The sequence below is a fragment of the Orbicella franksi genome, chromosome 4 (genome assembly GCF_964199315.1).
Source record: "Orbicella franksi chromosome 4, jaOrbFran1.1, whole genome shotgun sequence".
Classification (NCBI taxonomy): domain Eukaryota; kingdom Metazoa; phylum Cnidaria; class Anthozoa; order Scleractinia; family Merulinidae; genus Orbicella; species Orbicella franksi.
In genome coordinates this window covers 11793349-11818665 of record NC_138148.1, presented here as the reverse complement: position 1 = coordinate 11818665, position 25317 = coordinate 11793349, and the positions used below count along the sequence as shown (strand labels likewise).

Here is a 25317-nt window from a genome sequence, read left to right as displayed (position 1 = left end):
TGAGAGAAAGCTAAAGAAGTGTGCGCCAATTGCAAGTCAGTCAGGCAATTTCTCAGCTGCGAACTAAAATGCGCAGCCGAGGGCTCGTATAGCAAAAACAAGTAAGCCTCAATGGAGTGCACATGAGTCAGCCAAGCGACTTTTTGGGAAATAGCCAGGTTTTATTGAAGATGACCGTGACATTTAGGCTTTTTTCACGTTACGTTGATAAACTGAGGAACGGCGTCATAGATGAAGGCAGATGAATAGTAAGTGTTGTTATGCATCAGATGACGGAAATAACTGAAATGCGAGTAAGTCAGCCTGAATGTGCACCTCTGAGTATTTCGTAAGCAATCCTCATTCAGATCTTAAATTTGTCCTCAAGGACACTGCTCAGTGAAATCCCTTTCAAGTCTTTCACCAAAGCAAAGCAAAAGTTGATATCAGTGTCTCTTTACAAGGAAGTAATTAAAACGCATAAATGTGTAATAAAAATGATACTCTTTGTTCCGGAGTAGAGTCACGCAATGATGGGTAAGTGTGGGGTTCCACATACATGCCACTGCTGTCTAAAGGGCGAAGACAGATTGCTCCTTGAGGGACTTGTGTCCATGACTGGCGACGGAATCAACATCTAATCCGATACTATTAATAGGTTGGACCCACGTCGACCTGATATTCCCTTTTCTCTGATTTCTTTTCAGTCTAACAGCTCCGCGGCGTCCGCGCACAGCTTGCTTGCAAAAACTAGTTTTACTGAGATTTCATCCGGAAATGAATAGCGCCGGTCTAGAAAAGAAAATTGTAAGCAATTGGGCGCCATTATTGTGAGTAGCTTTGTAGAGAAAACAGGACTGATCTGTATGTCTACAATAGCGAAAATTAGGCAGAATCAGGAGAGAAAAGAAGGGATAATTTAAACATTTAAGCAAACTGGTCTGTTGTAATATGCCTTCACTTATTTCCATCCCGCGATTTTTGATGAGAATCCTAATCATAGCATCATTTTAATGGTTATCATCGCTGTTTTGCATAATTCGGTCTTTTGTAACAGTCGCTGAAACGACGTGAGGTAGTTCATGTGTCGATAACGTGTGACTGAATTATCGTTATACGAGTGTTTCAGACATGTTCGGTGCACTTGTTGTATTTGAGTACTGAAGTGTGAAATCTCTTCTTCTGTACACATTGTTAACCTTGATGAGGCTGAGCAAAGTCGCGCTTTCTGAGAGCTTTGATTTTCAATCATTGACGTCATTCACAAACCTCGCTGGGTACAATTATTAATCGCGTTGGTGGATAACTCATGCAGTTAGGCTGATAATAACCCAACTGTTATCAATCTATCGCCTTCACCGGTGTAATGGAGTTTCGTTCCTCGTGAGTTCTAATCTTTCCTCTAATAAACTTAAGACTACTAGAACAGGTTTCGATCAGGCTTTCGAAACTGGCTAATTGTTTGCGGCTTTGATTCAATGTTTAAACTCAGTCACGCATAAATTTTCAGCAAAACAACTCGTTTACAGACGCTTTTCAAAGTGCTAGGCTATGCTAGCTAGATTAGCTAAAACTCTTCCAGGTTATATGTCGACTTGCCTTTCTTTCCAAAAAGGCGGAAAAAAGAAAATAAATAGTACTTATTTTTCCGGTTATGTTCCGCAATTCGACACGTTTCGAAATAATACACTGTATGTCCTGTCAGTGAGCAGTTCTTTCAAGGACGGATGATCATACTAAAGGATAACTACTACAGCCACTCGCTGAGCAGAGCAGGTGGTGCGGGCTCAAGATAGGCTTCCTAGTAATAATGGCATTTTAAACTAATCAATGACTGACGCAAGTTCCCCAAAGAATAATTTTCGAGTGACGAGTCAAATCCGTGCTATCTACGCCTGAAAGAACGAGTCAGTTTTCAACTGAAAATAACTTTTCTGGCATAATCTGAAATTCATTCCAGAGATTCATTTTGGCGTAGGTGGTTCCGCCGGCCGCACCTTTCCGATAACGGTTCTGATCAAGTAGGCACTTGTCTCGGCCAACGCATGCAATTCATTCTAATTTATAAAAACAACAATCACATGCTTTTTATTTTCTAGTGGAATATTACTAACTACAATTATCTTTGTTGAGGTTTGTTCATAGTGAACAACAAGCAAACAAGGGTTTCTTTTTTTAAGGAATGAGAAAAACTGCTCCCAGAAGTCGATGAGTAATAGCTTAATTTCATTTCGATCAAAATTGCTGTTAAGGTAGCTGAATTTATCTTCGACTTTTATCACTCTTGCGTCATAGGGTTCACTTTCTTACGTAACTCTCGGCGACTGAAGGTTTTTTAGCGTAAGAAATATGTGTAAAGATCGTCAAGTATTCATGCGGAAGAAATTCTTGCGATTTTTGACATTTTTAAGCCTCCAGGATTAGATAAACAAAGCTACAGTCTTTCACTTTCGTTACATCACCTCATGACTCGTTCATTAATTGCTTAAGCCTTGAGCACACGAGAGCATAGTTACGTGTATCAAAGGATAAGCCATTCTTGGTGATTTCAGTGATTTTCTATTAATAGTTGTTCCGAGCAGCTGAATCTGCATATCTCTAGTGTGCGCATTTTTGACTTGTGACCGTGAAAGGTTTGGTCATATAACCTATTCCTAATCATACAATTTTTGTTAGGCTTCGGCGGCAAATCAGGCGAGTTTGACTAGACATACTCCAGCCAAAATACCCATTTCCAGATACAACGCCGCCAAAGCGAGCCAAAAATGGAATAATTAGGTACGTATTTACCGTACCCAAATTTGGCCGAGAGTTCGTGGATATCAAGACAGTTCTGACACGGCTTCTGACTGGCTAATTGCGAATTTAGGTATCCTTCGATACACGTATCATATGGTTTATTCAAAGAAATGGTAAAATTATGGACTCACTCAAAGCATCGACTGCCCTGGGTTGACTGCAATCAATCGTAACTAGCAGGACGAGGGAGGATTGTGATCCCGTTTCACTCGAAAGTTTGACAAAATTTGACAAAATTCACGCGTTACACATACGTCCCATAGCTTAATAACGGTTTTTGATCATAAATTCACTAATCACGTATGTGTTTTCGTTGCTTTTCACGCGTTACACGCTAATTTTGCCCTCATCACGTGTCTCGCATAAACTCTTTGCCACCCTCGCTATCTGTCGTCTGACTCTTGGCACAGTCTTCTAAGCCTAGCGCGTATATATTTAGCTATAGGTCAAGCGAAAACTCTCTTATTGCAAGAAGGCCGGTATAATTTTCAATTTCTTCGGCGGCAAGGAAATTAAGAGCGTATGAAGTGTATTGGTCTTTCAGAATTGAGTGATTTCTACAGCGTATTAATTAATTATTGTCATTAACTAAGTACGCTAAAGATTTGCTATTATCGAGAGAGAATTGAACTGTTTAGTGATGTTTGTCAGTAACCGTCACTCGGAATTCTAACCAGTAAGAAAAAGGTATTGCCAGTTTTGTTCTGTAGTGATGTAATGAGCAAATAGAGCTGTTAAAGAACATACCTTTACATGTAGTTCCTCGTCAGTCAAATCACAGATCCGACTTTCTGCAGCATTAGTGGTGTGCAAGGGATCTTTTTTAGCAGAGGAATCGTGAACTAGTCGCATCTTCAGATCTTGATTATTTACTTGCAATGTCAACAACAACTTGATTTTATTACAAGTGCTATTAATAGATTTGGGTGTATGGGACTTCAGTTGCAATCTATGCATTTTTTGTTCTAATAGTGTAGCTGACGAAAGCAAACGGCGGAAAATTCACGTATTTCTAAGTCAGCATTTCCGGCAATCAAGGCGGAAAAGTACCACCAATGATCGGTTGAACTCATAACGTATAGATTTTACAGCAATATGAATGAATAAAATGACCAGGATTCAAATATAACCGAAGTCAACTGTTATAGGACTTTCCTAGTTCATAAATCCTTCGCTGATTCTTCGCTGCAACGACCTATACAACAGTAGACTTTCCCGCACGCGTCCGAGAATTGTAAGAACTGAAACCAGGAAATGTTAAGTTAAACCTTGGATCTTACCCTTCAGTTTTCAAACAATCGTTTCAGACGTAATGCATTCCCAAGTTGTTTATATTTGATTTGGCTACGTACCTGGTGTATGGACAAACAGACTTCCCTTTGAGTTAGTTGTAATGTACGTATCGCCGGACCTCTGTGTCAGTGTTAAAATCGCTTCTCCCTTGATTACTTTTGGTCGTTACTCATCGAGACCTTAACATCAGTTAAGTTTTCTTCATCAAGCTTACTTAAGAACTATTTCATCAGCTTAGTTATTTATAGTAAATGAACGCTGTCCCAAGATTATCTATGCAATGAGATTTGAATCAAGGCATATATTTTTGGTTTTCATTACCTGTAGTATAAACGATGTTCTTCGGCTTGTGACGTCATATCCCGGACTTTATGTAATCTTAGTGTTTTCCCCTTGTTCAGTATAGCGTTTTCCTTGTTTTGGTGATTAACCAAGTTAACAAGCGTAAGAAGACCTTTGTCAGGAAACACCTCCACAGTCAATCCCTAGAAACTTTCTTGTTCCTGTCGTCTTTGATGTAAAAGAGCGGAGTTTCGATCGGAAGTTGTGGTTTCACGTTTGTATTTTCTAATTAGTTCCGGTAAAAAGCGTTTAACGTAACCCAACTTAGCAAGAATCCTTGATGGTTTTGTTTTGTTTTTTTCATTGCAAAACGTATGATTACTTACATTGTACTGAAGCTACTTACAACAAAACGGCACAATACTTACTCTTCTTACAATACAACACAATACAATACAATATTTTAGTCGGCTATTTATTTATTTACACTATCCTTGACGGGGTTACTAACAGCCCAAAAGGACCAAAAGGCCATAAGTCTTAAGGCCAATTTACTATTCATACACCATTGCGAATACTTAACTGATAATACGCTGGGGTTTCTGGTTTTGTTTCGGTTATCGCTCTTTAAATCAGATTAACTTGCAGCTGTAAAGATTCCTTCTTTGATCTGTTTGGACGCTTTAAATAAATGTTATTTCTCATATCAAAAACTAGCTACAACTAGTTTCTCTGTCAGTGAAAAAGCGATTGTCAATCTCCTCCCGGTCTTGCTCCACCGTGCAAATTAAAGATGGCCGTCACAACAACTTGAACAAGGTACTATCAAATTCTTTTCATAATAAAGCGTATGTTCACTTAACTACCGCTATACATACCAGTCTATGCTTTCCGCGGCTTAAAAGATCTCTCTAGCATATATATACAAAGATTTAACACGGCTTGAGTGAAGTTATACAATGCTCATGGAAATATATATTTAGCCTTCGAAACCGATTCAACAACACACGCTCACATGGTCCTCCGAGACAAAGGGCATGATGATTTGCAATTCAATGTAAACTTTCTTCAGTTGACAGCTAAATTTTTTTTTGCACCAGCAAAATTAATTAAGGACGTGGTCATTTAGTGCTTTTACATGTATCTAACAATTCTATTGATAGCACTATAATAAAATGTTAATTTACTGATAATCACGTGACTTCATGGAAGACTGAGAGTCCTCAAAAATAAGCAGATAGACTTTTTGCCACGTAGCAAAATAATCCTTTGTTGATAGCTTGACTCCAGCCCGGAACAGAAAGTATCTTTCTATGCCAGAATTTTGCTCTAGTTTGGTACACTTAAATCATGCACCCCTGTACAATTTAACAGCTGAAACGTGTTCTCTAGCTTTCATGTTTCAGCATATTAAACAAGCAGTTATAAAATTTTACTTGGTTTTGCCTGTATTAAATTCCTCTGCTCGCTTAATTTCTCAGCCATCTCTTGCATGTACCTTTAGAACAAATCAGTGCTAGATTTTGTAAGACCCGTGAACTTATTGCGGGGTATTAGAATATAACCGCGCTAAATAGAACTCGCAGGTCCAAAACTGAGGAAGGCACTTTGTAACGGAAACTTCAAGAGTAGTATAAACTTCAGTCGGCTATGTGCCAGCTATTAATCGTTGAAAGTAGGCAGTTCGGATACGTGTTTTATCAAGTTAAGCTCAACATCTCGGAAAAACAAAAGATCGACTAACTTGTTACGTGTTTTTCTTTTTTAGAGTTTTTGGACAGCTGACTTATGGAGCGTCATGTGTTTGTCATTAAATCAAAGCTCTCGATAGTAACCCATTATATCGTGATGTTTTGAAGTGGGTGGCTATATATGTAATGTATCTATTTTTGAATGAGGCTCAGTGACATACGCCTAACACGTACGTATATTGACATTTGATGTCCGGATGTCCGCCCTTGATTAACTACAAGGGAACAACGCAAGCATCAAGTGTAAATTTGCTACAATATAAGTAATGTAACTATCAATAGAATATCGAGGGTCTACTAAGACTCCATTTCCTCCACTATATTGTGATACGTGACATGCTCGGCTAGCGATCAATTTATTGACGGCAGAAGAGAAAACTGAACAAGAGAGATCTTCAGTCACTCGTAAATTCACGCTATGTTTTATAACTTACATTTGACGGGAAAAATAAGCTTTTTGAATGTAGCTCATTAAAATCAGTCAGTGCATGCAGCCCAAAATTATATCAAAACTTATCTTTTAATGTAAATATTACTCAACACAGAAGTTTTTAAATGTTTCTAATCTGATGTCCGCGTAAAACTGATGAAATGAGGGATCCATTTTATACTATGATATTGCACGCTCACGGACGCGCGCTGATTGGCTGAAAACTAATCTTAATTTACCACAGTATATATAAGTAAGAGTATAATTTACCGATTCCGTTTCGTGCAATAATGTTATATATCAATATCTTAGGCATAATATTGCCGGAGCAATTTCGCTCCCACAAGTCCAGCTTACGCACTCGAGAAAATGACAAAAACACGCACTCGCAGACATAGTTTCTCCTCAATTTAATAATGTTCTGTAAAAAAACTGACAGCTTCAATTTTTCATTTCAAAACAAAAATGATATGTTTGAAACATATCAATCCCGGTTGAATGGGTCCAGTTCGAACTCGACAGTTATTAAAGAGAAACAGGTACCGTAAAAGCTAAAAGGAATTCAGAGGCTACCTTCTCTATCACGAGTCGGCAGTGCTAGTATCGCACATTTTGACGTAAGAGGGCTGTGGAAAATGTTTCATGTCGGAAACAGGAGGAAATCTGGAGTGAACTTTCGGTAATCTGTTGATTAATCGCGTATGCAATATCGATGTTGTTGACGTGATCGAAGTTAAGCTGTATCAGTCCTTCGTCATCACAATTATGCGAAAATAGGGGGGTGTGACAAATTACTGTGACGTGCTGGCTGCTGGAAGCGCACGCAAGAATCTTAAGCCCCGTTCACACTGCGTCGGAGAAATTTGAAAACAGTGTTTACACTCTGAAAATGTATCAAATGTTTTCCGTCCACACTACGCCGGAGGAATTTAAAAACGCAACAATCACCGGTCATTTTGGATTTGTGTTTGAGGAAAACTCGGGCAGGTAAATCACATGATTATCGTGACGTCATCGTTTTCGTAAAGCTCCGTCTACAAAATGTTTTCCGTCCAAACGAAAACGAAGAGCCAGCGTTTTCAAATTCCTCTGGTTTGAAGAGTGTCTTCGAAGAGTTCCGTTTTCCTGACGGATTAGCGTGGACGGTAGGTCTAGTCGTAGAAATAAAGCTGCGTTTTCAACTATCTTTGGCGTAGTGTGGACGTTCATCAATCTATAACTGGAACAAAAAGAAGGTAAATCTGAATGTTTTGGGAGAAATGTCTGACAAATAAACAGGCAAAGTTTACCTTTTTTTTCCTTTACTCCATCCGTCCTATGGCACATGTAGGAGGTCCACAGACGTAAACGCGCTTTAATATTCAAATTAACGACGTTTCCTTGCGAAATTTTGAAAGTTTTCGTACCTTTGTACATATACGCGGGGACAAATTGGGTATATTAATTGATGATAAGCTGTTTTGACCTTCCGAAAAAGGTACGAATACTCAAAGAACGCTCATTAAATTCTTCGACGTTTCGATGTGGCGCTTCAGTACTCGAGGGTACTTTTTGCATGGATATACATTGTAACTATAAGTTCAATGCCATATCAATGCAAATGAGCGTAAGGCGAAGTAAGGAGCGTAGTAAGCCCAGCTTTTGAGCGCGAGCTGTGTTCTGGGGTGTGGCGCTTATTAATGTTCTGCGCTTACACCAAGGCGGCGTTTTTTTCGTGGAAATACGGTGTAGATTTTGATGTACCATTTTAATGTTAAACCAGTAAGGTGTTTTGTGCACACTCAACATCTCTCTCGATAACGAGGAAGAACGTGCGATCAGAAAAATCGGTCGAAATTGCAATTTCGGATATAGGACTTTCCAATTCCATAATTCGGTCCGAAAAAGGTTTAAGTGGGATTCACAAGGCACATGTTGCGCGGACAAGCCCTTTCGTATTTAACAATTAGATTATGAGCTCGAGATTTCTATCACGCATAGAAATCGAGAGCGAATAATCTAATTGTTTTAGTATAAATCTACTAGTCGTTCAAAACTTTATCCAAATCTTCTTCACAGACACTTCGAAAACGCCAAGAAGCGGCCGTCATTTTGTTGACAAGGGCACACTGCTAGGCTACTCACTATCTATCACAGAATAGATAGTGAGTGGCGTAGCCCATTAGCGAATGCATTCGTGATAGAACGCTAGTAGATTTATACTAAATACGCATAGAAAGCATGTTGTTGTGACAGTACGAGAGCTGGTACACAAGAAGCGGATTTTGGTTTTTGTCTACAGGGGAAGTTTGCAAGAGCAGTGCACACGATGCGACATTGAAAACTGAGGTCATTTTGTCCCTGCTTCAAGACGCACAAACTCAAACCACCTGAATTTCCTGGCTCAAGTTACCTGGACAAAATTTTGTCTCCGCAACATAACTTTTTGGCAAAAACGGGCGTGTCATACGAGGGAAACTGTCGCTGAAACATGTCCGCTAGTGTGTGCTGACCTTAAGAGTTCAAGAAGCAGTCTCGTGCAACCACACACCACAAGTTTGGGGGAATACCCCTAGACTACGAGCAGTCTCTCTTTTCCTCGAAAACCGTGGGGAAGAACGCAAAATTGCAAAACAAGTAAGCGTGTGAGCGTGACCGTGACGTGCGAGCGGCAAGCGGCGATGCCGCTAGCCGCTAGTAGCGCGGGCGTCGCTCGCACGTCACGCTCGCACGCTTACTTGTTTTGTGTTCTTCCCCACGGATTTTCGAGGAAAAGATAGCCTGCTTGCAGTTTAGAATACCCCTCACTCGTGGACTTGAGTTACTGAGAAGACGTCCGGGGGTGGGGGGTATCCTACGAAGTTCTTTAAAGGGGACCCGCCTCTTATCCTTTGGTATACCATATTCACAGAAAAGGTACCCCTTTTTTATACATGTACCTTTAATTGCAAATAGGTACCCCTTTCAAATCTCATAACTGGCCTGTATTATGAATAATTCACCAAAGAAAGGAAGTCTTCTAGTCATAATTTTTCATGTAGCGCCTATTAAAGTTTTAAAAAGGTACAGCCATAAGGTATGTCTGTTCACAATACTTTAATTTAAGACCCTTCAAAGTAACTAAATGACAGACTTCCCTACAGTTTCATATACCTCAAATTCCCCCCCCCCCCCCCCTCCCTGCCCTTCCCGGATTTGTTCAACTCAGTTGATTAGGATTCATCGCACGAGTCTTACCAAGCAATACGCCATTTGAACAATGTCTCCCATTAACCCACAGCAGGAATTCTGGGGAGGGGAAGGGGTACAGAAGGGGTGAAGTGGGGAGGTATGCCTTACATTATGTACTGTGACTTGACCCACACCTCTCTTCATAATCTTCACTGGAAATAAGAATCAGACAACTATTCTAACTATTGAGTCTAAGTATATACAGTATAAGTTGAAATTCTGTACTGTGCCAAAGTGTACCGTAATAGCAAGATACATCTAGTACATAAAACATTATAGCCTTCAGAAATGGCATATGCAAACAATGAAACGTGTAAATGACATCTGACAATGGATAGAATTAAAAAGAACAGAAGGCAGGATAAGACCTTTATAAACATACAAGTAAAACTATTTACACAACTGTAAACTATGCTGATAACAAGTTGTCTCAAACATAATAAATAAATAACTTACTATTAACTATTAATAGGTCAGAAACCATGGGGACTATAGTGCAGAACTTCTTGTAAAAAGCAACATTCTGGGTGACATGCAGTGTTTGAGGCACACCATTATAAGATGTCCATAGCTCAAATGCAAAGAGTTACTGCAGAGTTGGAAATGAGCACTAACATTTCCCGTGGATCACAAGAACATCTAGGAATTGCAGATTTGCATGTTGCTGTCATTTGACTACAACTAATTGTTTTTACTGTTTTTACTTTATTATTTAAATTTTGAAGCCCCAATGGGATTCAAATAATAATAATTGTCCTAATTAGCATAAGAAATAGAAAAAGTGAAGTATTCTGGTAGTTGTAGTCAAATTATGATGCCATCATGCAAATCGCCTGTTGTAAAATTGTGTCAACTGAAGGCGTATACATGTACTTGCACAGGTTACATTAGCATCAAATCCAAAAACAACCCTTACCAATTAACATGCTTATCTGAACAACCAAAGTGGGAACATAATGGCTGACCTCCCTGTGTGCAGTTGAGTTAACAGATACAAATGTAGCAAGGGACTGAATAACTTTCTGTTTTAGATATATTCCTAGAAAAACAGTAACACTTATTACCCCAGATCCCACACAAGAGTGGGATATAGCCTTTTCTGACCCTTCTCTTACCGATCTCTGTTTTAAGGCAGACACTTCCCTAGAATTGACAGTTTGAGCCACCCCTGAATGTGTCAGTCTTTGAGAGAGTTTATTGCAATCCTCTTTGATGACAACCAAAATCAACCATTTGTGTCTCTCTGTTCAAATGTACATTTCTGATGGTTTAGCCCAAAAGGTAAGTGGGAACAGGATGGTGTTTTCCTAGATTCACTCACGTTCATTTGCCCCTAGGTTGTAAGTGGCCTGTACCCCTCAAGTCCCCTTTGTCCATTCCACGTCATTGACTGCTGCTGCATGGGACCTGTTTGAACTGCTCTGTTTCTTTGTTGTCGCAACTCTTCATGGTGACAAGTTAGACATAACGGACGATCTTCATGATTGTCATAGTTGATTGTTGAACAGAACGCACAGAACACTCCAAAGCACTTGTCACACTGTCGCACGCACATCTCACACACATTGTGCTCACAAAATGCACATGGCATAGATTCCTTTTGTTGATGACAAACCCAGCATAGAGATAAAGTGATAGTTGTTGTTGGTAAAGCAGGAGATTGGGCAACATCTGTTTGGCTTCTTTGACTGTTCATAAGCATTTGAAATGCACAACCTGTATGGTTACAAAATATCACTAGTAAGTTACAAGATATCTATTTCAAGAGAAATGCTACAAGCACATTCTTATAGCACAATCTGCCCCTAAAATGCCGCATAAGTTTTGTTTTGTTTTTCAATCCTACCCTGTCAGAAGACCTGCTTATAATAAGAAGGGATGCAGTGTTAATATGTAGGTATTTGAAAGGGGTAACTTTTCTGTCAAAGTTGTATACAAAAGGGTAAAGGGTTGGACTTTAGGACAAAGCCTTCCCAATCCGCATATAAAACTTTATAGTGTACTAGCCAGTAATTTTACTTGTGGCAATTGTTACAATGTCACTTGGACGTACATATCTAGACCAGGCTTAGAGGCATTATGCCGGCATAATTTTGGGCATAATGCTATAGTTAGAGCATCGAGCATAATGCCAGCATAATGGGCATTTTTTCAGCATAATTAGAGAATAATAATTAATAACAATATTAACAATAATGATAATGATAATGGTAAATATTTCCATAACTTTAGGGAGAAATTTTTACTTTCAAGTGCTTTTAGTAAGGATTTTAAATATTCAAGGCTGCACAACTTCTCAGTGCTCATCAAATCTGTCAGTTAGTACACCTTGTGACAAAACAATATCAATCATCTATCGCTTTTTCTAAATGATTGTACCCTAATTGAAAACCTGAAGAATGAGCTTCCCAGATAAATTGGGAGGGCAGATGGAATAGTGGATGCTGTTGACCCCGTTGGATGGTGGAAGACAAATGGTTTTGTCTTTTTGGTTTGTGCCAGCTAATTTAGCTTGTTCTACTGATGTAGCCTTCATTCGTATCATCTGAGAGCGTCTTCTTTAATTTGACCACAACGTTTGGCCATTTACAGAATCTTGCCTTACAGGACTACACCGAGTGATCATTGATGCTTCAATTTAATACGAGATACAATGCAGTTTTACATCTAAAATTCTGTGCCTGCTAGCAAACTGATCAGAGAGTGCTTTTGAGCATTATTTGTTGTTTATTGCCTGTAAAGTTGCAACTGATGCAATAAAAGTTGTGTTTCTGACTTATGGAGGTATTTTTTGTCTGCAGGGATGGAAAAGGGCATCAAATATAACCAAGATCAGTGGAGCATAATGTTGCTTCTCGAGCATAATCTTAGGCAGAATGCTGTTGTTTTGAGCAGAGGCTGAAGCTTAAAAGCATAATGCTCAAATTTTCGAGCATAAATGATGAAAACCATGCGTATTCCTCGTGCGATTAGGCCTCGGGGGGGGGGGGGGGGGCGGTACTCCCTTATATGGGCTATATAGGTATGTGCCGCCCCGGGATTAGGCCACGACTACTAAGGGGGGACAGGTTGGCAGGCTTTGTTTTCTAAAGCTGATTAATCATTGGGACACTGCACCATTCACAATCAGCAATGTAAAAATTTGCATCGTTACTCGCCTACCTGTTAACTTTCATTCGCTTGTTTGCGAGGAATTTTGAAAAAAACATAACCTACCACTAGAACTGTGATCAACTGCGTAAATTCCATCATTGCGCGCCATGACACTTTCAGTTGCTGGGAGCTTCTGCGGCTGTGGGGACTCTCCAAATGGGCAACGGCGCTTTGTTACAAGACGGCTTAGCTCTGGGGACGCTGGAGGTGTTCTGCATTCGAAAATCGGTTCCATTTGAACGAGTAAAAACGGCGAAACACAGTTCCACAAACACAACATGCACTACAAAACACGATCGCCGTATTCTTCGGTGGAGGCATGGATCGAGTAAGTCCCAATCTCCACGCGTTCATCCAACTTCCGAAAGAGGCTTTGTTTGCGGTAAGGTCTCTGACAACATTACATTTGGAAAGAAACGAAAGAAAGCGAGATTTAGTAATTGTGTGGGCTGTTTTACAACGCTATTTTCGGTTTCAGGTGTTTCCGAAACAGAAATGGCGTCCTCTGGAGCGGTGGATGCCTCAATGATGGGATGTAATACGCCTCATGATAACTAATTCAGACGAATGACTGGCTGGTATAAGGCAGGAAACACGAGGCCAGAGACTCCCTGTGAAAGAGAGCATTTCCGTGACACGAACTATCGAAGATAATCGCGGAGCCTTTTTATACCTTTATCCACAAAGATAACGATAATAACTCTGGATTACGTACGGTGGTTAAGCCGGGACATCTGTGAAACCGAGACGAAAGCTACACTGTTTTTCTCACGCAAGTGTGAAGTCCAGACGTCGTGGACTTTAGTCCTTTGTTGCCTATAGATCCTCCTGATCTTCATTTGTTGAAAATTTAAGTCGTATTTTTGCTAACTCAAATTGACGTCCATTCTCTGGGAAAATGGTGGACGTCGATCCTGATACTCTGTTAGAATGGCTAAGTATGGGGCAAGGGGACGAAAGAGATATGCAACTCATCGCTTTGGAGCAGTTGTGTATGTTGCTGTTGATGTCGGACAATATCGACCGGTGTTTCGAAAGGTTAGTAAGCTTATAAATGACATTCAATCTATTTGTTATTTGATTCCCAGTCATTTATTGCTTCTAACGTTGTCGTTTATTAATCAGTCGTTGGGAAAAGCGTTTTAATATGAAAAATTCAAGGTGAAAAATCTCTAAACTTGCCAGACACCTAAGGTTTACATTTCTCGTGTCTAATAAGACCGAATTGTCAGATGTCGTGGTCCCAGATTTGTTCGCTTGACTTTTGTGCGAATTAATTGAATGGCAAAGCAAATAACTATTTTCTCTCCCGAATTCTTTTGAGTTGAACTTAAGCTAGTTTTTACTTTTTATTTGTAGCCTAATTGTATTATATAGCGTATTTAATTCTTAGGATTTTAACTTTTAGGATTTAGGATTTTAGGTTTTTAAAGAATTAGGATTTTAATTTTAAAGTATTGTAAAGCGCCATGGACAATTAGTGGAAAATGGCGCTATATAAATGTATATTTATTTATTTATTTATTTATTTATTTAATATTTTCTCTTTTTTTGTGACAATGAAAGTCGTGCAGTGAAATGGCTTTCCAACGAGTAATTTGTGTTGTGTCAAAAGAAGCGATGATCTAAAGTCACTGACGTTATTAAGAACAGAGAATTGGTTTTTTTGTTAATGACATTTTATTGAAATCATGTTATGTGATTTTTCTTAAAAACTATGTACATTGTATTTTATTTTTATATGGGTAAGATTAATTGTTTTAAATGTGTACATAAACATTTTAGAGGAATTTTGTTTATATTGCTACACTGCAATTTCGAATTATGTTGAGCAACTCCTTCCAATATTGTCAATTAATTTTTTTTTTTACACTCATAATGCAAAAATGTAATACTTTTACTACCAAGAGCCATCAACTTCTTATTTCTTCATCATCATCATCATTATTCATCATCACACCATGGGACGTATCAGCCCTTCTTACTCCTTAGATAAGCATGAAAAGTGCTTTGTAAAATTCACTTTTTTGGTACATAAATTATATGTCTTTAATTGTAATAATTGAACGGGTGAGTGCAAAACAATGCTAAGTGACGATTTGGGTGAAAAAAAAAAATTCATGAAAGGGCCTGAATTTTTGCATGTGGTCGTCAATGTAATAGAAAAAGGTGGTCCTGTATTTTTGTCACTGGTTTTTGCTTTGTTTTATAAAGGCGCCTCTAGAAAAACTGAGTGGTTTTTTGCATACGCAATATCTCAAAAACGAAGCAAAGTTTAGTAGAAAAACTACAGGACACTGCTAAACATACCTAAACAAAACTGCATGCGAAATTTGGAGCGTTTTTGACAAAGTTCACTTTTGAGAAAAATACCTAATGCCCTTTTTCAGCCAAGCCCCTCAGATGAACGAAGCCTGGGCCTTTGTTATGATAAACCGAGCCAATCCTTTGTTATAATAGACTGAGACGAGCCTTTGTTATAAGTCAAAGTCTCACCTCGGTTTATTATAACCAAGGATTAAAACAAAGGATCGGCTCGGTTTATTATAACAAAGCCCGGTTTCGTTCATGTGAAGGGCTCGGTAGAAAATGGGTGTTAGGTATTTTGCTCAAAAGTGAACTTTGTCAAAAATTTGCCTCGTTTTTGAGACATTATGTATGCAAAAAACTTATATTTGTTGTCACGTCAACACACGACCGTAAAAATGTTCATTTCACTTAAAATACAGCAAAATGTTGATTTTTCTGGCAATGCGTAACCTTAAAAAAATATTAATTTCAGATCAAAAACAGTTAAAAGGTTGATTTCACGCTAACGCGTGATGGCAAGGATGTTGATTTCACTTAGAAACCAGCAAAATGTCAATTTCATGTGCTGCATAAGCTCAATGATGTTAATTTCAGGTCTAAATAGGCTAAAATGTTGATTTCACGTTTACACTTGACGGCAAGGATATTGATTTCACTTAGAAAACAGCAAAATGGTAATTTCATGCAACGTATAATCTCAATGATGTTGATTTCAGGTCTAAATAGGTTAAAATGTTGATTTCACATTAACGCCTGATGGCAAGGATGTTGATTTCGCTTAGAAAACAGCAAAATGGCAGAAGCCCATGATGGGCTCCTGAAAATGGTAATTTCATGCAGTGTATAAGCTCAAAAATGTTGATTTTAGGTCAAAAAAGGTTTGAATAACAATAAAATAAAATAAAACAAATTAACGTTTCAATAAGCACTTTTCTAAATACGGCAACGTCTTAAAGGGCTAAAAATCACGAGATAAATACATAGTTTTCGACAAATGTGATCTTAGCTCTATGTCACACACTGCATAACTTCGAAATTCAAAATGCGCTGGTACCTCTTATGCCTGATGAGAATAACAAATTTTGGTGGCTGTTTAGTTTTGGATTTAAGAATTTGATGACTTCACATGAAAATGCTCTATAAATAGGGCTGACAGATTAACAGATTAACCCTTCTGCACAACATACGGGTCTCCATACATCTGCATGTTTGCTGATCCCAGAAGCTCAAAACACTACAAATCATGCCAATTTGAAATAAAATCAACACAACCTGGATCACAGATCTATGTTACAAGCCCTGTACCATTTTACTTGAATGTACCTCAAGAGATAGAATGATTTCTCATCACTAAAACCTCTAACTGTACTCCTATTACAGTTGCCCTCCACGAACATTTCTTCCAGCCTTGTGCCGGATCTTCTTGGATGAGTGTGCTCCTGAAAATGTACTTGAAGTAACTGCCAGAGCCATTACATATTACCTTGATGTGTCAGCAGAGTGTACTAGACGAATTGTGGCTGTGGAGGGAGCCATCAAGGCCCTTTGCAGTCGGCTAGTAGTGGTTGATTTATCATCAAGGACCAGTAAAGACTTAGGAGAACAATGTGTCAAAGTAAGTTTGCAAGGTGTCCAGCAACAGTTATCTTTTAGTTTTAGAGGGTAAAGGCTCAGTTAAATTTTGCAATGATATACATGTACTGTACATGAAGAAAAATGTAAATATATAGTTGAAACTGTCTATAGTTGCAAGGCATGTTAGGCAAACAATGTGATCAACATTCTAACTGAAGGTATATTATCCTTAAAATACTAGCCATATTGGAGCCATAGTGTAAAATCTTACCAGACGAGTCTGTCCTTGTAGTTTTTTTTTAAGAAAATGTCTGATAATCATAGTTTGTCTTGTGTGATTTTCTGTGTGAATGTGATACAATTGCAATTGTTCTTAGTAAAGAGTAGCTGTTTAAAAGTGCAATCATGATAATAGCAGTTAATGGGTCAATGAATCTAGACAATTCGTGAAATTTGACCCTACCCTGTTAAAACAGCCACCCCATTAATACTGCCGCCCCGCTAGTACTGCCACCCCATTAATATGACCAAATTTTCATGACCCATTGATGACGGTATTAACATGGTTCCACTGTTGATACAAATGTCATTTACTTTTTTATAAACAAACTAAGAGGAAATGTTTTGAATCCAGGTTCTGGAACTGATATGCACTCGCGAGGCAGGGGCTGTGTTTGAGGCAGGTGGCCTTCAGTGTTCACTAACATTTATCCGTGAGTTTGGGAGTGCTGTGCACAAGGACACACTTCATTCTGCCATGAATGTGGTAACCAGATTGTGTGGAAGGATGGAACCACAGGACACCAACCTAGAAACTTGCGTTAAATCACTGTCAACATTGCTTAAGCACGAAGACCCATATGTAAGTGCTAAAATCTCATTAATCGTATTCAATAATTATGGTAAGATACACAGTATTGCAGTCTTGAAAACCTATTCAATTAGCGTAACAAAGAGCCGAACTCAGTGTCTTTGTTCTGGAGATCTCTGTGAGGAGAATTTCAGTTGTACCCTCCTATAGGTATGTACAAGTACCTTACAGTACTGTCTACCTTACCTCAGGTGCAGAATATCTGTGAGAATGTTTATGGAATACTCCTGTTTATTACTCAGCTCTTATTAACCAAGCAGGAGGTCTGTATGGGAGAATCTTGACCATGGTCAAGATTCTCCCATACAGACCGGCTAAGCTTGGTTAATAAGATGTTTATTACAGATGTATATGGCAAGCAAGATCAATTTAATTTGTTCAATGTAACTGGTTTGTACTAACAGTACAGACATTTTGCTTGCAAATGGTGATGAGCTGAATTTAATTCTGCCAAAGTTTACTTGTCCTCTTTACTTTTTTTTTCTCATCAGGCTTTTAGGCACTTCCGTAAATATATAGTCAATGATTTTGCATTTTAGTTTGCAACTTTTTCACTGCAAAAAAAATTACCGGTCTAGATGTTGGTCTAGATGGGAAAATCTAGACCACATTCAATATTGATTTTAGCCAATCAAATTCATGAATTTGGTAGTTCCCAGTCCTTGCAAGACAAAGGCATATGATAAACTGTGATAATTAAATTCTCTGAATTTATCTTTTTAAATTTAAAAAATCTGTTTTTGGCCAGTGACATTCATTTATTTGGCACTCACTCAATTTCTGACAAAGGAAAACTTCACTCAATACCCATTGTGTTGTGTGGCACAAATGGTCTCCACAAGAAATGCCTGAGTTTCCTATTCTCTAGCCTTTCTGGTGTTGGTATGTGTGGTCAAATGTGCCCTCAATTATACAACATGTAGTTGTTTTGCTTGTGCCACAACTGTTAAATCTTCCAAAATCAACAATATGTACAGGTATCAAAATACAAGTTTAACAGCAACAGTGCTCTTCCCGATGTTTACAGGTATCTGATGGTGCTCTTCGGTGCTTTGCGTCCCTTGCTGACCGGTTTACCCGCCGTGGTGTTGATCCTGCCCCCTTGGCTGAACATGGACTGAGCAGCGAGCTGCTGGAGAGGTTAGCAAGTGCTGCAGCTTCTGCTGGTGAGAAAACAGGAAGTAGTGGAGCCACGCCAGACTCTAAAAGCAACAGTACATCAGTGTCCACCATCGTTAGTCTCTTATCAACACTGTGCAGAGGATCACCCAGTGTTACTCATGTATGTAAATATGCCAGCTACATGTATCTAACTTGTAACAGCTTTTTGTTATAAACTGTAGTTGTAAGATTCTCATTACATTGGAGAGTCAATACATACATGGATCATGAGATTGTCCAAGTTGTGATTCATAGGGTAATGATGTAACTGGTAGTCAAAATCATGATCAGTGGCAAAGATCTTTGATTACCTCATAACATTAACTACTGTATATACATGTAGACTTGGGAACAATTTTAAACTGCCATTATGTTATAATTAAGTCTGGATGTCCTGGCCTCTGTTCTGACTACTGGAAGTAGACTTGCTTGATTGGTGGGAAAGTACTTGCAAGCAATGAACTTGTAGCTCAATCTCAGTTCCTTGCATTGTACATGTACTTAACTTATGTCTGGTCAATATCCCACCATTTAGAAATTTTCTGACTTCTGGACATACATGTAGACTCGCTGGATTGCTGGAAAAGGATTTTGCAAACAATGTGTATATGTACATGTACATGTATCTCAATCTCAGTTCTTTGCAAGTACATCATTTTTTTCTGGTCAATAATCCATCAGTCAGAATTCCATATACTGAAACTTACCTTCATTTTGAATTTTAATCACTGTAGTGTACGTATATTTATTTCATTTCTAGTGTACTTCCAATGTGCAGTTAGGCCTTTCTATTTTCTTCTTAACTAAACCTTTACATGTTACGTACATGTTTGCTCACTGACAGGATTTATTAAGAGCTGGACTTCCTGATGCAATCCAAAAAGCCCTCCAAGGTGACGAGAGATGTGTTCTGGACACCATGAGACTGGTAGATCTGCTCTTGGTTCTGTTGTTTGAAGGACGACGAGCCTTGCCCAAGTCCTGTGTCAGTATTCCCAAGGGAGGAATTTCTGGCCTTCGAAGGTTTGACAGTTCAAATGAGAGGTCACATCGACAGCTCATTGACTGCATCAGAAGCAAGGATACTGATGCAGTGATAGATGCTATTGAAAATGGTGAGATTTACATGTATAAACTGGCAGTGCATTATAATGTATGTGTTGTAGGTCAGTTTGTTCTTTAGGTCAGAATGATTTCAACCTACAGATTAATTAGTACACACCACTCCCCTCAGTTCCTACTGTAACCCTATCCTATCTTGCCAGGATCCCATATCTACCTCCCTAACCCTAAATAACCCTGACCACAACCCTAACACATGTACACATGTACACATGTACAGCTGTAAAAAGAATGGATTTGGGCCATAGCAAATACAGAGCTGCCATATAAGCAATTTGTCACAATATCAAAAATATCTTTACAATGTAGGTGGATTTGAGGTAAATTTTATGGATGATGTTGGACAGACTTTGCTGAACTGGGCATCTGCATTTGGAACCTTAGAAATGGTAGGCCATGTAATATCTTCATGTAGCTTGTAAGATGCTTTCATGCAGTCAGCAATGTCAGCAGTAACAAGGATTCATTTTTGTGCCTGACATTATGTGATTAACATTATCTTGTAGGTGGAGTATCTTTGTGAGCGAGGCGCAGATGTCAACAGAGGTCAAAGGTCCTCTTCTCTACATTATGCTGCTTGCTTTGGAAGACCAGCTGTTGCAAAAGTAAGTTTGACAGAAGTGTGCAGTGAATGTGCACCAGCTGGGATGACTTTGTTTGTTGAGAACTAACAAAATTGTAATTATTTAAGGTCTGTGGACCATTCTCTAATCAGGGCATTTGGAATAGAAATTAATGAGTCTTTTGTAGTAGCCTATTGAGAGTCAAAGAGTGCTAAGTAGCTTCTACTTATTAAATACTGTTTAGACACTACTCTCACATTGCCCATTACTTAGGGTTTGGTAATCAATGTCAGTTTGTTGGGGGAACCTCCAATTAAAATCTGTGGAATTCTTTTCACAATGACTTAAAATACTTCATGTCAGTTTGCCATGATTATTATTGTTATACAGCTGTTAAGAGCTGCATAGAAGTTTGTCATTAGCTACAAGTGCTGATCAGAACTACAATGTCAGTAACTTTGTTGTGGTTGTTTTCAGACTTTGCTTCGGCATGGTGCCAACCCAGATTTAAGAGACGAAGATGGCAAAACACCCATGGACAAAGCCAGAGAGCGGAATGATGAAGGTCACAGAGAAGTTGTACATATTCTACAATCACCAGGTATGGTTTCTGTTAGCTTTGCGATTACAGTATATTCGGCCAGTCAGTCACATCACTAACATGCTGATTTTATATTCCAAGGTGAATGGATGGTACCTGTTGGAAACAGTTCTGCTTCATCCTCTACACCAGCACAGCCAGCTGCTGCTCAAGATTCCACCAGTGCCGAGGAAAAGAAAGAAGAGCCAGAGGATGTCAAGGGAGACCCAGAAATGGCTCCTGTTTACCTCAAGAACCTTCTGCCACTGTTTGCTAAGAATTATAAAGAGACAATGATGCCGAGCATTAGGAAGGCGACCTTAGCACTGATGCGTAAGATGATCCACTATGCATCTCAAGCTCAGCTGGAAGAACTGTCACAGAATTCAACATTTGCCTCAGTCATAATTGAGGTTCTATCGGTGGTCTTGGATCATGAGGTGAGAGTGCAAATCACCACGAAAAAAAAAAAAATTGTTCTACAACATTTTCTCACCCTTGCAGAGCACGAGTCAAGATAAAACTGTCCTATGTAGTGGACCTTACCAGATGTGTAATTCGTCAATTTGTTTTCCTTGTAGGATGATGATGATGGCCATTTGACAGCTCTGCAGGTCATAGAGGACTTGTTAGAGAAGTGCCAAGAGACATACATCAGTCACTTGGCTCGTCTGGGGGTCATTAGTCATGTGGCAGACCTTGCAGGACCAATGCAAGAGGTGGAAGCTGTTCAAGAGGAACCAGAGGTGAAAGGAAATGAAGAGGAGACTGAGAAAAAGGTATGATATACGTGTATTACTTTCTTAAGATAGTTCATCGAGTTTAAACAAAGGAAATCATTACTGTGACAGTGTTTGGATGTCTGATCTTAATTAACATAGATTTTTATGATTTTAACTCTCCAGTTTCTCCTTAGTTTTAGTTTCAATTGAGAAGATATCTCGAACACTAGAAAGACAGTGTTTGACCACATTTCCAAACACCTTGAAGTTCATCGAAAATACTCAGCTACAGGCTGTACGCGACATATTTTCAACTCTCTTCTCGGTGTAAGGAAATGTGGTCAAACACGGTCTTTCGTGTTTGATATGTAACATTATTGCAAGTCATTACAAACTTGGAAGTGAAATTTTGCTTGAAAACGAAAATCATGCAAGATGTCTGATATATAGGAACACAGATATGATGCCGTAAAGGTAACTTCCACAATGTAGCAAGGAAGTAACTTGTTGAAAACAGATGAAATTAACAATTTGTAGTATTATCCAGGGATTGCATAGGGGGGAGGGGTACAAAATGTACTTTTTTGTTTGGCTTGGTGTTTCAGGGCTCTGGATGACATGGATAATGTACATGTATGAGCTTTCATTACTACTTGAAAGTAACAAAATGGTGGAAAAGTGATCCCTAATGCTTTGTTATCTTGGCCCAATGTTAGCCCTACCACTTTTAAATGGTCTCCACTGTCCTTGTTGTCTATATAGAAAACAAGTAGAATTTTGCTGAGTACCAGCTCAGGCCAATCTGTAAGATTAGAATCAGGATGTGAGAATTTGCTTAGTACAAATATTGTAACTGTGTAGTGATACATTGTTAACTGGTCTGTAATTTTAGGATGAAGATACTGTTCAAGAGGATGCAGGTGATGTAGAGCAGGGCAAGCCATATCACTGGCATGACTGGTGCATTGTACGGAGTAGGGACTGCCTCTATCTGTGGAATGAGTCTTGTGCTTTGGAGCTTTCTAATGGTAGCAATGGTTGGTTTAGGTTCATTTTGGATGGGAAACTTGCCACCATGTACTCTAGTGGCAGTCCTGAAGGTGGATCAGACTCATCTGGTAAGGGAAACGTTCCTCATTATTTTAGACACCATGTGGCGCTGAACTTGTACCTTCACTGTACTTTTCTGTTCAACCTTTCACCTACGTTCAGCAAATCACAACTTAAAGACTAAGTTAAATTTTAGGACGGAAGTGGGAACATTTTGAAACTGATAAATCTGAAATAAGTATTACCAAGATGCTGACATTTAAGGAGGCTAAGCAAACCATAGTGGCAACTTGAACATGACCGTCATCAAAGAAAACTTTTAATGAGCAGAACAATGGCTTGAATATCTTGGTACAGTTCTATGCCATTCTCTCAAAACAACCAAATTCTGTGTAGTCTGGAGAACATGACTGAGGATGGCAATATTTTAATTTTCTTTTTTGAGATTAACATTACTTTACAGTGCACATACAATGTAAGCCCTGACTGTGAGAGACAGTCTGACAGTCTGTATATTTAACATAAATTCAGTTTTTGATCAACCTTGTCCTTGATGTCACGGTGGTAGTAGTAGCTTAAACTCCGTATTATCTAAAAGTTGGAGAAATGCCCAACTCTAGGCTCGGTTCTCCTGACTAAAGAGCCTTTAAAATAGTTCACCCACCTGCCTCCCACTTACACTTTACAATAATGTCATGTGTTGTAAGTCTCAAAGCCTGAATACACCAGACTTGCACTGTACATGGCACCAACTGCTGTACATACACGGTATGCAAAGGTTTGCATTCTTCACTGACAGTATCCGGTGTTTCTTTCCTTTCCAGAGAGCAGAGGAGAATTCCTTGAAAAACTACAAAGGGCACGTGGCCAGGTGAAGCTTGGAACCCCAAGCCAACCACTGCTGTCATCGCCAGGCTCAACTCGACTCTCTGTAGGTAACTGGTCTCTCACATGCACCAAAGACAAAGAGGTATCTGTGCACAATGCTGATGGACAGCAAGCTACCATTCTTCGCGAGGACCTAGCTGGCTTTGTCTTTGAATCAAACAGAGGGACAAAGCACACCTTTAATGCTGAGACATCCTTGGGACCTGAGTTTGCTGCAGGCTGGATGGGAAAGAGAGGAAAGCGGTTCGTGTCAAAGGTCGAGGCACAGAAGCTGAAGATCAGGAACTTGGCCACTGAGATTCAGGAGAAGTATCTTCTTGCTGCACAGGCTGCACCTCGTGAAGTGGTAGCCAAGTTGCAGGAAATTGTCACACAATTGCATTCAGCTTGTTTATCTCAGGAAAATCTTACCAAGGTATACTGAGTATTTCACTTTACATAACAGAGGTAACAAGATCTTATTACTATAAGGTCGTAATACTAGCAATAATGATAAATATTGCATAAAACGTACAACAGTTTTTAAAGACATGTTTCGGCATGCTTATGCCATCTTCAGTTTAATAGAGTGACTAATGATACGTGACACAAGTTATATACTACAAAATATGAATAAATTATTTACAATATGCATTACAAAACAGTGTACTTATTACTACATGAAAATTAGCACTCTATTGAGGTTCTTTTAGAGAGGTTGCATGTAGACTGACACCTTTTCATGTGGCCTGAAGGTCCTTACAATGCAGTCGCAATAATTTTAATACAAAACAGTTTTGTCTTTCATCATCATTTCATCATTCTCCATGTTGCTGTTTCAGCATCGTGTCGCGTATCTGTTTTTTTACCTCTTTTTACGAGGTTTTATTACTAATCAACTGTTCGTAATGATAACGTAATGCTAGGGAGAAAGTAAAGAATCCTGGAAGGAAGAAATGTTTGGTGCATTGAAAGGCTTACTTCAAGTGCTACAAGATGACGCCACAGTTTCCTCATATGAACTACAATCCGCTGGACTGGTCACAGCTCTTTTACGCTGCTTACACCAGGTATGATGCATTATAGAATATGATAATACTATGAGATTGATTTACTTCAGGTACTGCTTACAATAACATCAGCATTGGTGACCCAGCAATGTTAGTACAGGCAGCCCAACTGCGATTTATCTTCCTTTGACACGTATACATAAATTCTGTTATGAACCTTGTATCAGCCTTTTCAGTTGATTTTCATATTCTTAGACTAACAATGAGAAACTGTGAGATGCGAGAAATACATGTACAGGTAATATTATTAGTATTTCTACCTTTTCCTTGCCATTGCTAAGCTAAAACACCATCAGCTAGTTTGCAGAAGGTAAGCCACAGCTATAGCTCATTGTATGTCTGGCCTCAGATACTAGGTACTATAACTACATGTATACATTATCTAGCGTCATCACAGGAGGGCAATGTATGTTTTGCACCCTTGCGGGCCTAGAATTGTGTATAATTTATCCTACAGTGACGGTTAGTTGTGAAGAACAGCGCCCCGGCAAAAAATCGGCCGACTCCAAAACTAACGAAAGACCTTTTT

At 39.0% G+C, this 25317-nt stretch overlaps 2 protein-coding genes across 4 annotated transcripts in view; one reads left to right on the top strand and one right to left on the bottom strand.

Moving 5' to 3' along the window:
- Window positions 1-201: 201 nt before the first annotated feature.
- Window positions 202-13180, bottom strand: LOC145483391 (uncharacterized). The gene is made up of 2 exons (XM_081461896.1): window positions 12961-13180; window positions 202-11460 (listed from the first exon to the last, which is right to left on the bottom strand). Exons 1-2 carry the CDS (start codon window positions 13175-13177, stop codon window positions 11078-11080), a joined length of 600 nt encoding a protein of 199 aa, XP_081318022.1. The 5' UTR covers window positions 13178-13180; the 3' UTR covers window positions 202-11077.
- Window positions 13181-13279: 99 nt separating this feature from the next.
- The window catches only part of LOC145483388 (E3 ubiquitin-protein ligase HECTD1-like), a 29771-nt gene continuing 17733 nt past the window's right edge, over window positions 13280-25317 (top strand). For all 3 annotated transcript variants that reach the window (XM_081461893.1, XM_081461892.1, XM_081461891.1), the window contains exons 1-13: window positions 13280-13935; window positions 16588-16822; window positions 17417-17644; window positions 18681-18935; window positions 19659-19929; window positions 20246-20325; window positions 20443-20541; window positions 20977-21100; window positions 21182-21519; window positions 21661-21858; window positions 22694-22919; window positions 23676-24154; window positions 24645-24788. In XM_081461893.1, the coding sequence (XP_081318019.1) occupies window positions 13796-13935; window positions 16588-16822; window positions 17417-17644; window positions 18681-18935; window positions 19659-19929; window positions 20246-20325; window positions 20443-20541; window positions 20977-21100; window positions 21182-21519; window positions 21661-21858; window positions 22694-22919; window positions 23676-24154; window positions 24645-24788 (2817 nt within the window). In that variant the 5' untranslated portion in view covers window positions 13280-13795. The remainder of the gene's footprint in view (window positions 13936-16587; window positions 16823-17416; window positions 17645-18680; window positions 18936-19658; window positions 19930-20245; window positions 20326-20442; window positions 20542-20976; window positions 21101-21181; window positions 21520-21660; window positions 21859-22693; window positions 22920-23675; window positions 24155-24644; window positions 24789-25317) is intronic.

What these genes read in the sequence shown, in the direction of transcription:
- LOC145483391 (XM_081461896.1), bottom strand. Translation starts at nt 13,177, where the DNA reads ATGTTGTGTTTGTGGAACTGTGTTTCGCCGTTTTTACTCGTTCAAATG. An exon ending in AGTTGATCACAGTTCTAGTG is followed by an intron (nt 11,461 to 12,960) that starts GTAGGTTATGTT and finishes GTAACCATACAG; the next exon opens with GTTGTGCATTTCAAATGCTT.